This window comes from Phyllostomus discolor, chromosome 1, assembly GCF_004126475.2.
Source record: "Phyllostomus discolor isolate MPI-MPIP mPhyDis1 chromosome 1, mPhyDis1.pri.v3, whole genome shotgun sequence".
NCBI classification, from domain to species: Eukaryota; Metazoa; Chordata; class Mammalia; order Chiroptera; family Phyllostomidae; genus Phyllostomus; species Phyllostomus discolor.
Window position 1 is genome coordinate 148912998 of NC_040903.2, and position 16599 is coordinate 148929596.

Sequence of the window (16599 nt, forward strand, 5' to 3'; positions counted from 1 at the left end):
GACTGTGGTGTCTCTCGTAACAGCCCCATCAGCAGCTAAATGAATGTTGAGTGAGGAGCATAGGTGAGAAATGGAGAAGTTGGGGCCATACAGCATGGTCAGGAGACGCAGCGGTCAGGGCGCGGAGCCCCCACCTGAGCAGACGCACCCTGTGGGCCCACTGACACTACTGTCATCACACTCGTTTGTATGATTTCCAGAGGCAGTGCGCTCAGCCCCAACTTCTATCTCCCTTCTTCATGGCCCTCTCCCTCTTCCACAAGCATCTTATTTGGGCCTCTATCCTAACTTTTTCAGCCACACCTTACGTCCAGTGGCAAAGAAAATGGACTCAACTCTATAGACCAGCGATGTTCAGATGGTACACTGCCAGAATTGTTAAAATATGCAGTACTTGACTATTTAGTCAAGGGCACTGACCTCTTTTCCCTTAGGTTGTCAAATCAGAAAATGACAGCAGCCAACACAATAGCCATCAGGTGTGAGTGAATGAAAGTTATACCTATTTTTATGTCAGATCAGCAAAAACTATATTTTTGGGTGTGCCACAGAACTTCAGTAACTCATTTTTGTGTGCCAGGAAATGAAGAAGGTTGGAAACCACTGCCGTGGACAAAAGGGCAGCAGTGCTTTTCTTTTATAAGTGACCTTCACTACGGGCAAGCTCCCAACTGTGGTCCTCAGCTTAGCGTTGTTTGTTTTGTTGTTTATTTTCATAGAAATTAGGGAAGAGCTTGTAAACTGATTCCTGATTAAATTTCTCAAGTCAGGGATGGGATTCAAACTGGGGACAGATGTTTAAAATCATCGACTTATATTTACATCTAGGCCAATGTAGTAACTCACTGTAGCATCACACCTCACAGGTCACAAGCAGCCGAGAATCCATTCTCAGAGTGATTCTCTCTGCATCTGCTCTTTCCCAAGGAAAGTGCTTCTCCCATTTCTTTTTCAGCCTTCTATTTTCCCACCACTAAGAACAGACACACCCATCACTGTGTTTATTCTGTTTACTTCTCCAACGTCCTGGAGACAGTGAGGGTCCATGTTTCTGTGTGGTGCTCTCCTGTTCTCTTCCATCCTGCCAGCAGACTGCCACATTCTCCCCCATCAGAAGGCTGGCCCCAGGAAGGAAGCTCAAGAGGGCAGAGCAGAGCACCCAGGGCAAGGCCAGAGCTCCTGCCACTCTGAGCAGATGAAATCAGGGCATCTTCCAAGTTGATTTTTCCTATCTGGACTCCCCAGAAACTATTTCTTGAGCATTCCCTAAGTCCATTAGTGAGCCAAGGCGAGAGATGGGAGGATCCTTTGAGTAACACTACAAAGTTAGGACTTTTGTCACAAAACAGCAACCTGGAATGGTAAAGGTCAGGGTTTCCAATGGATACACTTGGCTTACAAGTTGGTTATTAATTTTGTCGGCTTGTTGGTGAGTAAGAGCGATAGGTTGGAAGGGGCAGGTAACAGAGGGTTTCAGGAAAGAAGGATAAAAATGGTCTTATTTCTACAGCATATCGTACAACTCTAGAATTCTAGACCAAAATTTAAGAAACTTATCAAAATTTGAGGAAGATGAAAAATCAGAAAAAGGAATAATAAACTCATTTTCTTCCTCAACTGCAGAAAGAAAGACTGCGTCAGAAGGAAGCCAGCGTGGCCACCAACTAAACATCGCCGTGAGAACGCCGCCGGCAGGACTGGGCACCTGGCTTCCCCTTTGCAACACCAGCGCTGCAGGAGCTTCTGGAAAGATATGTTACTAAACACTTCTCTTGCTCATCTCTTTGTAAGGGCGTCTGCAGTGGGAACTCCTGCGTTCTCCAAGAAGTCCCTGGTTAAGCCACAGAAACCATGAAAAGCTGTTTAAGGCACCGTTGCAGCAGTATTGATAACTGTTTCTTATAGAGGCCCAAAGTTGACTTTGCTGTAAGACCGGAACAAATACCAAGGTTTCCCACGTTTTTTTTTTAAAGCGGAGATTTCAAGCTTTCTAACCTACTCTTTATATATGTAAATTTGTGAGAGAAGAAAAGGATATTTTATGACAGTTGACTTGAAGGAGTTCAAGCCTTTACACAATGCTGGTTTGATTATTGATCTTAATTTTGATCCCACTGCATAAAGATTTTGAAGTGTCTTTCTGGCCAAAAATGTTGAAAATTTACCAAAATTATTTTTAAAGAGCTCCAAGACTATGTATTTCCTAGATGAGGGAAATGGTTATTTGTGGTGGTGGTTGTTCATATTATGGAAAGGAGAGAAAATGGGATTGTAGATGGTGGAGAAGGGGTTAAATGACCACAGACTCATCCTGGAGAACAGATTATGACACAGGCCATCAGCCATTAAGCAAGACCCATTCCTTTGTTTTTACATCAATTAATTGTAGTTTCCTGGACCAGCCAGAATTCTCACCCCCAAATTCTAGAAGAAACAGCCCTGAGCAGGGCGACAAGTGACCCAATAACAGAGCACATTTCACATTTCAGATCACTCATGAGTAGGCAATGCAATGTTGATATGCACCTGAGCTGCATGCCCTGTTCTGGGCCTGTGTGTGGCGGGACCTCTCCCACTCACCCCAGGAGGCTGTTTCTATGCAAAATGGCAAATGTTACTCGCAGCTTTTTATCATGACCTTGACTGAAAGACATGTGACATAGGGTGAAGCAGGAGGCTGAAAAATTAAGGTCAGAAAAGTTCTTTACATTCAAATGCAAAGAAGGTGATTATATTAATCTTAATCTTGGAATGGAATGTCATGTAAGTGCAGCTTTTTCTGACGCTGGGAGCTGACATGACCCCTGCCTCTGAGTCACAGGAGAAACGAATCCATCTTGAGAGGGAAGAAAAGAGAGGACTGGGGGTGAATTGATAATAGGATCAAAGAACATCAAGTTTGGGCCTTGAAGGGAGAGGGGTCAGAGGTTTTTCCTCCAGTTGGTGGATGACAGTCTAGATGTGAGCAACAGCCTTAGCACCCATCCCAATCCAGCTGCTGTTGCCCCAGGATCTCCCCAGAATCTCCCCAGAAGCTCTCAACCTGCCAGGTGCCTGGGTTTCTGCCCAGGACATGCCTGCCAATCATCAGCCTCCTCAGGGACCCATAATAGACCCAGCTAATGAAAGCAGTACCTTGTCCTCAATATAATGCCCACCTCGAGAAGCAAGAATGCACAGTCAGGATCAAACTAAGTCTCTGAAGCCATATTCATGCAGGTGCTAACCACCTTTTCTAACAATTCAAAAGAAGGAATATGGTAACCTAGTTGGGTTGCCTTTTTTCTTCCAAGTCCAAATAAAAGGATGAGACACACAAAGTAGAGAAGCTTATAGGAAACTGACATGACTACAAGAAGTTCCTTGTGAGCAACAAGCTTTTCATACTGTTTTCTTGTATTGTTTCTTCCCTTTCACTTAACTATGCAGAAAACATAAGGAATGTTTTCTTCAAGGGAAAACAAATTCCGCTCCCAGCCCTCCTGGGCTCTGTGGCACGCCCCTGGTATTACTGTGCGAAAGAAAAGAGCCTATATTGCCCATGCCTTAGGAATCAACTCTGAGTTCAGTAAGACCAGCAGAGGTTTAGGTCCACGTGGGTCCTTACAGACGTGATGGGAGACAGCTGCCAGTGGGTCTGGGCAGCGTCACCGCCGTCCACTTCAGGTGTTGAGGTAGGACGCTCATAAGAATATCACTGAAGATAAGCAGGACTGTCACTTTGGCCACATAACCCTGCGAGAACATGCTCTCACGGACCCAATACTGAAGAAGAATGAGTGGGAACATTGAGTTTGAGGGTCAGACAAACGCAGCCCATGGTTAGGGTTTCATCCTCACAGACAGGCTAGAAATTGGCAGTCAAGTACTCATTTCTAAAGAGCAAAGTTTGCCTGGCTGTGTTGGAGAAAGACAGTGATGTTGTAATATTAGTCAAACGTAGTCTGTTAGTGCACTAAGACACCAGGGCAGGATCCCCATTATTTTCACCCTGCTTCAATCCTGTGTTCTGTATCTGGCTGCCCCTCCCTCATCCACACTCACAGTGCACTGTCGACACCACCTTCATTTCTAGCTTCAGTAGATAATGAGGTTCACAAGAATTTGTTCAAGGTAGGCCATCTAAAACAACCTGGAGGCCTTTAGAATGTCCCCTCTAAAACACAGTGGAGATGGTGTTTAAATACAACTGGTGTCTCTAAACTTTGCATGGAGAGGGAGTAGTTGAAGTTCCACTGAGCAGCTTGAGCAGCTCAGGTAAACGGGATTTAAGCGGCAGTTCTAAGTCCCGCTCCCCAGGACAGGAGGGAGAGTGGCCAGCAATGCTCCTATGTTTGACCACTCACGCCTGACTTACGAGTCAGACTCTGAGAAACCTTTACGTATTGTGCCATCATCTCGTCCAAGATTCATTAAATCTGAGGGCACAGGTGAACAGCAGTTCAGATTCTTGTGTGAGAAATTGGTACCATCGTCAAGCACACAAGTATATCATATATTAAACCAGAGCATAATATCAACATATTAGGGGAAAAAATCAGGGCTGTGAGGTATCAAAAATCAGGTTATAAGGAGGTGTGCTGTATGGCTTTTGACCCAAGAAGAGGAGCTTACCAAGGGGAGGAAAAAGGCACAAGTGTGGTCAAGCAGAAACTGATGATGGTGAATCGCCAGCCATCACAGGAGATGGCCTTGCTGCCCAACAGCTGCCTTTTGAATTCTTGAGTTGATGCCCATGATGGCCCTTCAAATGCTCGCTGCAACTACCTAGGAATTATGGAAGAAGTAGTTCTGAAATCTGAGAAGTAGGATAAGGAAAACTTAGTGGTGCTGTTGTACCTGAAATGTTGTGGCCTAAACAAACTAGCAAGATGGTTGCGGAACTGAACATCAGATTGGATACAGTCTCCGCCCTGCTGCCCGCCCCCCCCCCCCCCCCCCCCGGAGTAAGGACAGTGGAAATTACACACCTGCTGAGCCTCCCTTAGCGCCCTCTTTGTCCATAAGTACCATAAGGAAAGGCGTTTCCTAAGTGAAAGCTCATATGCTACTGGTGGAACAACTGCAGAACTGAAAGGAGGAGTAAAATTCCTTGGTGGCATTGGAAACCTCCACAAAGACAACCATCAGTACGGCTCTTCCATGGACCAGGACTGGATGTGGCAGAAAAGGTATAAGTATTTTCACACTTGTCTCCATAGATCACACTGCCTGCAATGGAGAGTTTTCACTTAAATTATTCTTGCTCTCTTGAATGTTAGGTTTCCTCATTTCTATTTCTCCTTCTCTCTTACCTGGTGTCATCAATGCAGATCAGTGCCGGCAGCCACCCAGCAAACAGCGGCCAGCCCGCTGGCCTGCAGGTCCACCAGGTCATTAGCAGTGCAGACGGCAGTGTCTTCCCCAGTCACCAGACCTTAATTCAGGCAGACTTGAACTCTTCACTCCCTGATATCCCAAATTGGCCTATTTTGCCATATCTCCCTACCCCTAAACAAAGATAAAACCAATTGGGGGATTTCTATGTCAAAGAGAGGGAAGAAATCCAAAAAATACAACATTTTATCTCCAAGTATCTAATCCAAATATCAAATATACAATTTTATAAAGTAGTTTAAAATTTCGTTAGGAATTGTTTGGGAAAACTATGTGATAGATATGACCTTCATTTTTCTTTGATCCTGTCTGTTCTAATCAGAAAAAGAAATGCAAAGAAAGAAAGAGAAAGAAAAAAAAAGTCCAAGAGCTGGAAGGGAAAATAAAAAACATTAGCAGATTTGCTAATCTACAAATAAATGTATTAGTTCCTAAATCTCACAATAAAAATGGACATACTGTGAAACCCAGTGAGCTTATTTTTTAAAAAGCCACGTACAAGGAGAAGTGGCACATTATAGTAGGAGAAGTGTTAGACCATTAAATGTTCTTTTGCTGGGCTTTCTTAAGAGCAGCTTATAAATTTGTGGAACATGCAGAAGACCATGATTGTCACATTTCACATATTAGGTATTGTACCTTTACGAACAATACCGCTGCAGAGAGGGTTGAACAAAGACATGAGCTTGCGTTCACGGCAGCTACTTTGTCATTATAAAGAAACCTCCAGCACAAGAGAAGCCTGTGTATGTGGCCAAGCCAATAGCATCTAGTATTTGAAAAGTAGGAATCATTTTTGGCTGCTCTAAATGTAAGTAACTTGCTGGATATATTTCTACTTTCCATCTCTAGAGAGAAACCACCCAGCTGCTTGACACCTTCTCTGTCACTGGGGGAGAAGTCACTGAAAAAAAAGCACCTTCAAAACCAGGCCTCAGCGAATCTGGCTCCTTTAGACTCAAATACCAGTATTTATCACTCCATTAGCAATTGAACCCAGGCATAACTGGTCGGGAGGGCATAGCTGTATGTGACCAAGAAGCCCATTTCGTCATTTTCACACATCCATCGGTTGTTGACACCTTGTTAGAAGCACTGAGTGTTAGCTTCACAATCTTCATTTCCCTCCCAAGGAGTGGGCAATCCCTCCTCCTGATCAATGCTTTGCCGGGGCAGGCCGTGGTGAGTTCAAAAGAGTCTTAACATATTCAACTTGAAGGCAATTCAGTAGTCTTGTTTGTTTTAAAACCTTAGTCAAGACTGTGATATAAACTTAGTGTTTAGGAAATGTGTGTGGTGGACAACTTACTCGGAAATGTAAAGAGGTTAAAACAGCAGCTAGCCCACTCTGTCTCTTAAGTCCCCCTGCAACTTCTGCCAACAAAGATTAGAGAAGCAAACCAGCCTCATTCAGTAAGTGGGCCGCCCTCCAATGGAGCTTATTGGATTCACTGCCCCTCTACCCCAGCCCCTCTCCCAACCTCCCTGGTGATAGTAACATGGCCTTTTCCTTCTCCTCCCTCCCTTCTCTGGTGTGATGATTCACTTTGATCAATAGCTCAAGTGAATTCCACTTTATTGCATATTACATCTATGAAGTACTTGTTCGTGAATTATTTTGCTCCATTCTGTGGTCTGAAGAAGACTGATTTACCTCAATTTTTATATGAAAGGGGTATCTAAGGTCATTAATTTATTTTTCCTTCTTCTACATTCCATCTAGGTTTATATAATTTTCTATTTTTTTTTAATAAATCTTCCCTCAATACTAAGACTCTCTAGTCTGCCTCTTTTTCTAAGAGCTGGTCCAGATACTTCTGTGAACTATTTTTTTAATGTTTTATGTGAATTTCCATAGCATGGGGCTAGCAAATGCAAATGAACCAATAGTTTCCAGAAATTCACCTCCAAGGAATTTGGCATTCTTCTCCATGGAGTAAACAACCTTCTACCAGACCTAGTCTGTTTTGTAGGCTGAACATTTCCTGAAATTCTACCTGTGCAGAGACTAAGAGCTCCCTATCTTTGAAACTATAAAATGTCTAAGAAGAGAATGAATATTTCTCCCCATATATATTATACTTACCATTATACTTAGCACATCAGGTAAGAAATCAAGTGTTTTCAAGTGTGCATCATAGCAGTTTATCAACATCTCTGGCCAAGTTGTACCTCCTTTCCTATAGTGTTATCTTTCAGGGCTTACTTCCATTCTTGCCTCATGGAACAACTGTATTTTTGTTTATTCATTCAGTCAGTGTTCCAGAACATGAGGCTGGTCCCATCGAGCACTGAGTGTACAGGGAAGTTACCCTCTACCTCCCTATGACGTGGATGATAGATGTGTTCAGGAATGAACAGCTTTCTGAGAACTCTTGGGATGAACTTTGAATTCCAGGTTTCTTTCTGTGAAGTATATAAAAATGGGCCCATAATATACAAAAATTGTACTACCCTTTCTAATAAGAGGCCAGAAGGAGATTCAAAAATCTTTATATGTTAGATAAGCTTAAGGAAACTCTAGGTAGCTATTTTTTCCTTTCTTCTTGACAGTTTGTCCCTAGCTATAATCTTGTTTCTTTGCTCCTGACCACCAAGACATAAAGAAGGTGGTCTCAGCCCACTGACCTTACATTCTGTATAATCCTCCAAAAACACCCATTTCCTTTGGAAACAAGTCCACAAGTGAGGGGAAGTCTCGTGGCAATTCTGCCTACCCAGGGTGACACACAGCACCTTGAGGTCTACCAGAGGAATAGGTCCATTCCAAGTCATTAACTTTATGATTCTGCAATTCTTCAATTTCTCCGAACACAAATAATATCACTCTACTGTTAATAGAATGTATAATCTTCAAAGAACATAAGCATTTATAAAAGGAGTTCTCTTTTAAAAAAACAATCTGAGAGACTCCTAAAATGGCAAAAACTTTTTAAAATTAGAAATTGAATAACTTTTAAGACTCTTTAGACAGCACATGTCGTTGACTTGCTATATAGTCTTTTCCTCCGTTGAGTTTTAATTGAGACTGCTGTGGGAAGCAGCGCGCTTCCCTGGAGTTGGAGTTAGGGAATCGTGCTTTGGCCTGGAACACCAATGCTAGCCTGCATGCCTAGAACCTAAGTGAAATCAGGTAGCATCTTAATAGGAATCAGGCCTAACAAATGTAAATCATCCCAAGTCCTTTAAGGTCTCATTTTCTTAGTGACACCCTGGACCTTGGACACTACTTTCCTAAAATGCATTGGATCCCTGCAGGTATGTGTCTTAATTCTGCCTCGTGAGATCACAAGCCATGAGATGAGGGAGAACAGGTGACAGAGAAGAAGGAAAACCTGAACAAGTCCAAGGCTCACTGTTTGGCTAATACGTTGCCTTGATAGGGAGCAGGTGATTTTTGACATCATTGTATCATGGACAGCCTCTCTGTGGAAACTCAAGGAATCTGTCTTAGGCAAATGGGAGTGGCCAATATCTCATATCGGTCAGTGCCTGACAACGTGCTGGAAAAGCAGGTACCCTAATGAAACTGCGCTTGCTGAAATAGTGCCATTCAATTTCAGATTCATTCCCATGGGGCTGGCAGTCCAGGGACGTTCCTCTCTTCTCTGTGCTTGCCCAAAAGTCATTTTGGCATCTTGCTTCATTCGTTTCCTCCTTTCAATACATCTACTTTGGCCTCCCCTTCCCTCACACCCCACCCCTATTTTTCTCACTTTACCATCTCTCCAGGACCCAGCTCTCTTTACCGCCCTGCCTCACAGACAGCCGAGTGTCTCCCTGAGCCTGAACTCCCTCCTCTCACACCCTGTGCTCCATTTCCCAGGCCTTTGGACAGGGCGCTCCACTGTCGCCGAGCGAGACACACCGCTGTGACGGCCTCTTGTTAATGTCAGCATCACCTCATCACTTAGGCAAAGAGGGGAAAATCCATAAAAGAGATGGAAAATACATTTCTTTCTCATTTTATTCTGCTTTATTTTAGGAAGGTTGAGGGGAGGGTTATTCTTGTCCTTCTCGATTTCTCATAGATTTTATTTTAAAACTGTCTAACTGGCACCATTCTTTTGATAAATCAGTCCAGGTCACCAGCTGTGATGCATAAGACTAAATTTTTGAAGCTCAAATAATTTTTCTGTGCCACAGGACACATTGACTTAAATTCTGGGCAAACATTTTCACTCGTAGGCTTGTTATTGCCACTCCATTCTAACGACTCCCGATTCAAACATCTACATGAATCTGGATCAAGACATTGACAATTTGTGGTTGTTTTCAGATTAACAGTCACTGTGAGATTCTTGAAAGGGGGTAAAGAGAAAGTATAAGCATGTCCCAAACAGTCAAACATTGGACCTGGAAAAACAGTGGCCTTTCTGTTTAGTTAAGTATGCTAAACCAATCTGTAGAGGTCATCCTAAAGGGCTTTCAGCAGCAAGGAAGACAGTTTGGAAGGGAGAAGGCACTTTAAAGACATGAAACCTTACATTCCATGGTCTTGGATATTTTTAATGTAATAAGCTAATTGGATTCAGGTATTTTTTCCTTTAAAATTTTAAAAAATATGTATTTCTAATTTGCATATTTAATTTTGTCAGTGCTGAAAATGCTCATTAGTTGAACTTGTAAATGTCATTTGCAACCAAATGAAGTATTTATTTTTAAAAAGAAAAGGTGAAGGAACCAATATTGACTGTACATAGTGCAAATATATGTGTGCATGTATATATATATTTTTTTTCCTCCGTGACACTACTTGGTTACCATATCAAGTGTATTTTTGTACATAGTATATATTGGTTAGAAAATGTAGATTGTCTACTCAAAGAATTCTATCTCTGTGATAGATTATATTTATTCTAATCTATTGATACCTCTGTTAATTTGTTTTAAGAGATAGAACTCTATTTTTTGGAATTTGCAGAGAACTGCATTCATGGCTTTCAACTGTAAATATGCTAAGGGTATTTTAATAAATCTTGGTTTCATGTCTGTCTGGTGTGCAGTGCAGATTTGTTTTCAGGAGGCATTTGGGGAAGTATTCCAACAGTACTCTAATATGGAGAAACTAGTCACTTCCAACTTCCATTGCTGCCCAAGCTTAGCATTACTACTGAGCCTCAAGAGCTGAGTCTCAGTAAGTCTGTCATTCACATTTCCTTCTTTCTGCCCTGTTTATCCCACTGGCAGTGGCCAACCTGCCTAGGCATTCAAGGCTAACACTGAACAGACACCCTCAGCCAGGCATTGTCTCAGCTAGGCTGACTCCAAAGCAACACTACCTGAACACATATTGCCCAAGATGGGGTGAGTGGGGGGAAAACCACAGGCATTGGTGACTTCAGGTTGTGGGTTGGTAAACAATATACTAGGGAAATAAAACAGAAATACAGTTAAATTATTTTCTAGCACTCAGCACAAGGTACTAATTCTTTTTAAGCAATGATGACACCTGCAGGTATTTATGAACAGAAAGTTAAATACTTCCAGCAGAATACACTTAAGTTTAAATAAGTGCAATTATTTTGTAATTTATCCATTTGTTCAATGTTCCTGAATGTCATGCACTCTTGAGTTCTAGAAGTTTGCTGAAATAATGCCCCCGAGTGCATAGTCATTTCATGAACAGACGTAATTATTATCCAGGGAAGCATTTTATCACTAGAAAACCTTCTGAATTATAGACTCATAGAGTTCCAAAATCTTTAAACATTGGGTAAAGTCGATTTTATGAAGTAAAAGCTACTGAAGTTCAAGGAACTTGCTGAAAGTCACACTTCATGCCAGTGAACACATTAAAACTAGGATCCAAGTCCTTTGACCCTAAGGCAAAGCCCTTCCCACTGCACAACTCATTCATCACAATAAGCGGTTCTCCTCTTCAAAATACTCCTTTATGGAGAAATGTTGTACAGTCATTGATTGAAAATACAGGTCCCCATTCTCCTAAGGATTTGTGGAAACTATTATTAAGGTTCCGTTCTAAATTAAAGCACCTAGGAGAGGTGGAGGCCTGCGTATCGTAAGGACATAGGGGACATATCAGCCCACCTTAGGAAAACTCTCCTCTCTGGTTTAGCTAAGATTTATTCTCCTTTGCTGAGCATAGTGATACCTGTTGAATTTATAAATACACATTTTTGCCTATTTTTTAAATAGCCTGTGTATGCTGGTGGTTCAACTAACAGGCCATAAATTCCTGAGGCTATATATTCTACTTCAGACTCTAGCTGCCCACTTTTCCCCTGGCTGTGATATATTCATGGAAATAAAAAAAAACTTTCAAGTTGGCCCACCTGCACTGGCCCTGCCTGCAGGGTTGCCTACATTGCATAGATGCCCCTGAGTCGGTCTTCTCAAAGTAACATATGCTTCATGCCCGTCATTGTGTGATAATGAATGGTAAGAGATGGTAACTGTAATACTTACCAGTTGCTGCATAATAAAATACCCCAAAGCTAAGTGGATTAAATCAACAACAGTCACTTCTTATTTCTCATGGTTTTTGTTAGTATGAGAATCAACAGAGCAGATCTCACTTGGAGTCTCCTAAGGTTGCAGTAATGTGTCCATTGGGTCTGTCATCCTCTGGAAACTGTAATGCTTGAATGGGGCTGGAGCATGGCTGACTCACTCGACTGTCAAGTTGGTGCTGCCTCGGGGCCGGGGCCTCAGCGCCTCTCCACTGGACTGCTTGAGTGATCCAACGTGAAACATGTGCTTTTCAACTGAGGCTGGAAATCATATACAGTCACTTTCATCATATTCTATTAATTAAAGAATTTAATAAGTTTTTCCCCAGTTGAAAGGGTGAAGACACAGTCCTCACCACTTGGTGAAGGAACATTCAACACCACTTTGTAAGAAGTGAGTATTACCTAGGAGCAATATGGGTGCAACCGTCTTTTGATAATACAATCTGTCCCTGTAGTTTGCCTTGTTCCTTCTCTCTGGCCTTCCACTTTCTTCTCTTGTTCTTATTTTTGTTCTAAAAATAAATTTCAGATGTCTTTTTCAAAATGTTTTCTACTTCCTTCTCCCAAATCTTTATTCCTTCTGCCTGCATATGAGAGCACAGAAATGTTTGTCTTGTTTCTCTGAATATTGGACACTTAAAAATAGTCAAAATGTTTCGACTGTTTTATGTTATGTATATTTTACCATGATAAAAATGGTATATATGTATTAAGGATATGCCAGGTGCCATAGTAAGCATTTTATATGCATTATGTCATTTCCTTATAATACTATGTGGTAAACATCACCATCCCCATTTTACATATATGAAAACCGGTGCTTGGAACAGTTGGTAACTTTCTCATACAATTGGTAAGCAGAGAAACCAGAATTCAGACGCTCCAAAGAGTCACTCTCAGCCACTGTCCTATCTCTACAGGCCACAGAATTGAAATTAGCTGATTCGGGCAAAAGGGGAGGACTTAGACAAAGATTATAAGGTTTTAAAACATGGTAGTCTCATAATTTCATTTTTGAGATATGGTAAAAAAATTCCTTCTTACAAGATGCTTTGTGTTCACACTTTACTGCCTATTCAAACCTTAGTGTACTTTTTGTTCAATATCTCACCCAAGAGTACTGGGGCCACCAGCACTTCTGTAGAAGCCAAAAAAACTAACAGAATAGAACTGTATAAGTATCCTCCAAAGAACAGCTAATACATTCCTGCAAGAATGTTTCTTATTCCATAGATGAGATTAAGAGGGTATAATACAAGGCAAAAAAAAAAAAAAAAGGAGCTGGTGAAAACTATATGAGGAATACTGTAAGATTAAGAGAAGCAGCCATATGTATCTTTGAGTAGTTGTCCTGAATTAACCTCATAATAAATCAATCTGGAAATACATCTAACTGGGTAAAACAACATCCTATCCACAGAAAATAATGTTTAAACAAAACTGGATCATGTAGTGTTAGAATTTTCCAGAATCTCCAACCAATGTCGTGTGGTATGTTCATTGCTTGATTTGAGGTCAAACTGAGATCCAGTTGGACCTCATTTAGAATCATTTTGAAGATTTTTGCTGCTGAAATTAAATTCTTCTTTGGGGAGAGTATTTTACTGTTAGTGGAAGAACCACAAATGAATAGATAGCTGTATACTCAGTTTTTGTATGCTGCCCAGAATCAGAAGTAGAGGAAAGAGAAAATTCCTTCAAGGAAGAAAATGCTTCCCTCATACTTCAAGTTCTAGGAGACATCAAGAGTTACCCAATTATCCAGTATTTTGCTTCATCTTGCAAGACTTCCAGCCTAGTTCCAAAGACCAGATGGCTTTGTTGTTGTTGTTTTTTAAGAGATTTTATTTATTTTTTTAGAGAGAGAAAGGAGGGAGAAAGAAAGGGAGAGAAACATCGATCAGTTGCCTCTTGCACACCCCCAACAAGGGACTGGCCCACAACACAGGCATGTGCCCTGACTGGGAGTCAAACCCATGACCTTTTGGTTCACAGGCTGATGCCAACACACTGAGCCACATTGGCCAGGGCAGTGTGATCACCCTTGAGAAACTGTTGAGAGTACTAATCTAGAAAGTTAGAGCACCTCTGCTCTTTAGCTTCTCATGGTTTGTGTGACCAGTAAGAGGACACTGACACCACCAAGCACTCTCCCAGTGGCTATCTTACAGCCTCTCCAAAGAGACACTTCCTGATATGAGTCCCTTTTCTCACTGGATCCCCACCTACAACTCAATGGTAACTTAAAGAAAGATAGTCTTCTAAAAAACAATTTATTTTATATTGAATTTCACAATGTGAAAGGATTGTCCCATCTCCTCAACAAAGCCTCATCACTTTATTACCTGGTTTGCATGTGAGTTGACTCTCTTTGGCCCTTCTTATTCTTCTTGAGGTAACACATGCTTTCAGTTCTAGTTATCCAACAACAGTATATTATTCAAGTGGGCTTACTACACTGTAATTTTTCATATCTGTTTGAACTAGATGATTTTTAGGATCCCTGATTACTCTGTGAGCAGCTATTATAGAAATCACCCTAAAAGCCCTTGTTTTCAAGGCATACAATATACCAAGGAGAGATACATCACCAATGGAAGTAGAAGGGCATTTACAGTCAGCACATATTAATATTTGAAACTGGGTCACTGAAGTTGAGAGCTGAAGATTGGTTCTTTAGAGGAGATGAGACAATCCTTTCCCATTGTGTCTCAAAGAATTTTTTAAAGATTTTATTTTTTAGAAGATAGGGAAGGGAGAAAGAGAGGAAGAGAAACATTGATGTGCAAGAGAAACATCTATCAGTTGCCTCTTGCATACCCCCAACTGGGGACCCGGCCCACAACCCAGGCATGGGCCCTGACCGGGAATCAAACCAGCCACCTTTTGGTTCACAATGTTTTAATAACAAAAAGGGTTCTGGTATGGCAAAGAGAGAGCCTCTACCAGGTGGCAGAATGGCCCATGTGAGAAGTAGGCAGTGTAGATAGAATCCCTGTACCCACAGTGGTAGGTACGTCATGAGATAAGACAGGGTGTCCTTCAGATGACAGGAACATGTGTGCACATACATACATCCCTACGTCACCTTTGGATCTAGTCTTTACTAGAGAAGCAGGATAATTTTTTAATATTTACTTGAAAGCCTTGGTAAAGTCTTGACAAGTAAAAATTACTGAACTAAGATCTGAGAGAAGATTAAAAACCAGAGAGATAAAACTGGTATTTGGAATTGCTCTCCACTTGGGGGCTCTGAAAGAGATGGCTGAGAGGTTAGGCTCTGCTTGGGCAGCTTTGATGTGCCAGGGGGACAAAAGGAGAGATCAGGGCTCACTATGTCTAAGTCAGATAAATTCCCCTGGTTTGGGGTTAATACAGTGGCTCTCAAATAAATACCAGGTGGCATTTGGCAACATCTGGAGACATTTTATTGTCATAACTAGGGAGAGGTCCTATTAGCATCAGTGGGAAGAAGCCAAAATAGTACTGAACATCTTGTAAGGCATAGGACATCTCCCCACAATAAATAATTATTTCCCAGCATGATATGTCAATAGTGCCGAGGTAAGATGATATCATATCTCTAGTGCTCTCAGGTGCCTGGAACAACAAACATAAATTCTTCCTGGAAGAATGTAACCTTATCCTAGTTCTGTAGAAACAAACCAATTTTTCAAGTAAAATGGCTGTCACACAAGGATAAACATGTGTACGAGGAGACAGCAGTTGTGAATGAGGAGCAGCGGGAACAATACTCAATGAAAGCAAGTGTGCAGAGGACCCAGATACTAGAACTATCAGCTTACTTTGTTCAAGGAGTGAAAAATTAAAGATCGGAGATTTTGGCAAACAACTGAAAGACATACAAAGTTCAGAGCAAATTTGGGAGAAAAATTCTAGAACTGAAAACTACCATGATCCCAGTGAGGATGCAGTGGACAGGTGTGTCAGCAAATTAGAAAGGATGTAATAGGGAATTGGTGAATGGGAAGGTAAATGAGAAGAAAACATCAAAATGAAACTTGGAGACATGAGTGACTGAAGAGAAAGCAAGAAAAGCAGATGACACAGTGAGAGCAGAAGTAATAAAGAAGTATCAGCAGAGCTAATGACGGAATTTTCCAAAACTAAAGAAAGACATGAAATGACAGACTCAAGAAGCTCTGGGAAACCCAAGCAGTATAAATAAAAACAATCCACTTCTAAACATACCATCATTAAACTTCAGGAAAACAGAAACAAAAACAAAATCTTAAAAGCTAAAAGATTTTTAATAATACACAAAAATTAGCAAGCCTAAAAACTGACAAATTTTACTATATCAAAACTAAGACCTTCTCTTTGTACAAAAATATGTTTAATGCAAAGACTAGGAGAAGATATTTGCAATAAATATTTATGATAAAGGGCTCCCAGCCAGAATACATAGACAACTCCTATAAATTCACGTGAAAAGACTCCAAATAATGTAATAAAAGATCAACAAGAAACTAGAAAAAAGAGGATCTCCAAATGAAAAGATATCCAACTTCATTACTGATCTGGGAAGTCCAGATTAAAATCATGATGAGATATCACTCTGATTTAATAGACAGGGTGGGGCAAAAGGAGGTTTACAGTTATTTGTATGGGAAATAATACAATAAATAAATAATAATACAAGGATAAACTGTTTCATGTACTCACAACTGTAAACCTCCCTTTGCCCCACCTTTTTTGCACCAGAATGGTTGAAATAAAAAATTAC

At 41.1% G+C, this 16599-nt stretch overlaps 1 protein-coding gene across 1 annotated transcript in view; it reads left to right on the forward strand.

Annotated features, from left to right (window-relative positions):
* FMN1 (formin 1) overlaps positions 1–10369 on the forward strand; it is a 236738-nt gene extending 226369 nt beyond the window's left edge. The window contains exon 17 of the mRNA XM_036017210.1: positions 1624–10369. Coding sequence (XP_035873103.1) covers positions 1624–1668 — 45 coding nt within the window. The 3' untranslated portion in view covers positions 1669–10369. The remainder of the gene's footprint in view (positions 1–1623) is intronic.
* The last annotated feature ends 6230 nt before the right edge of the window (positions 10370–16599 follow it).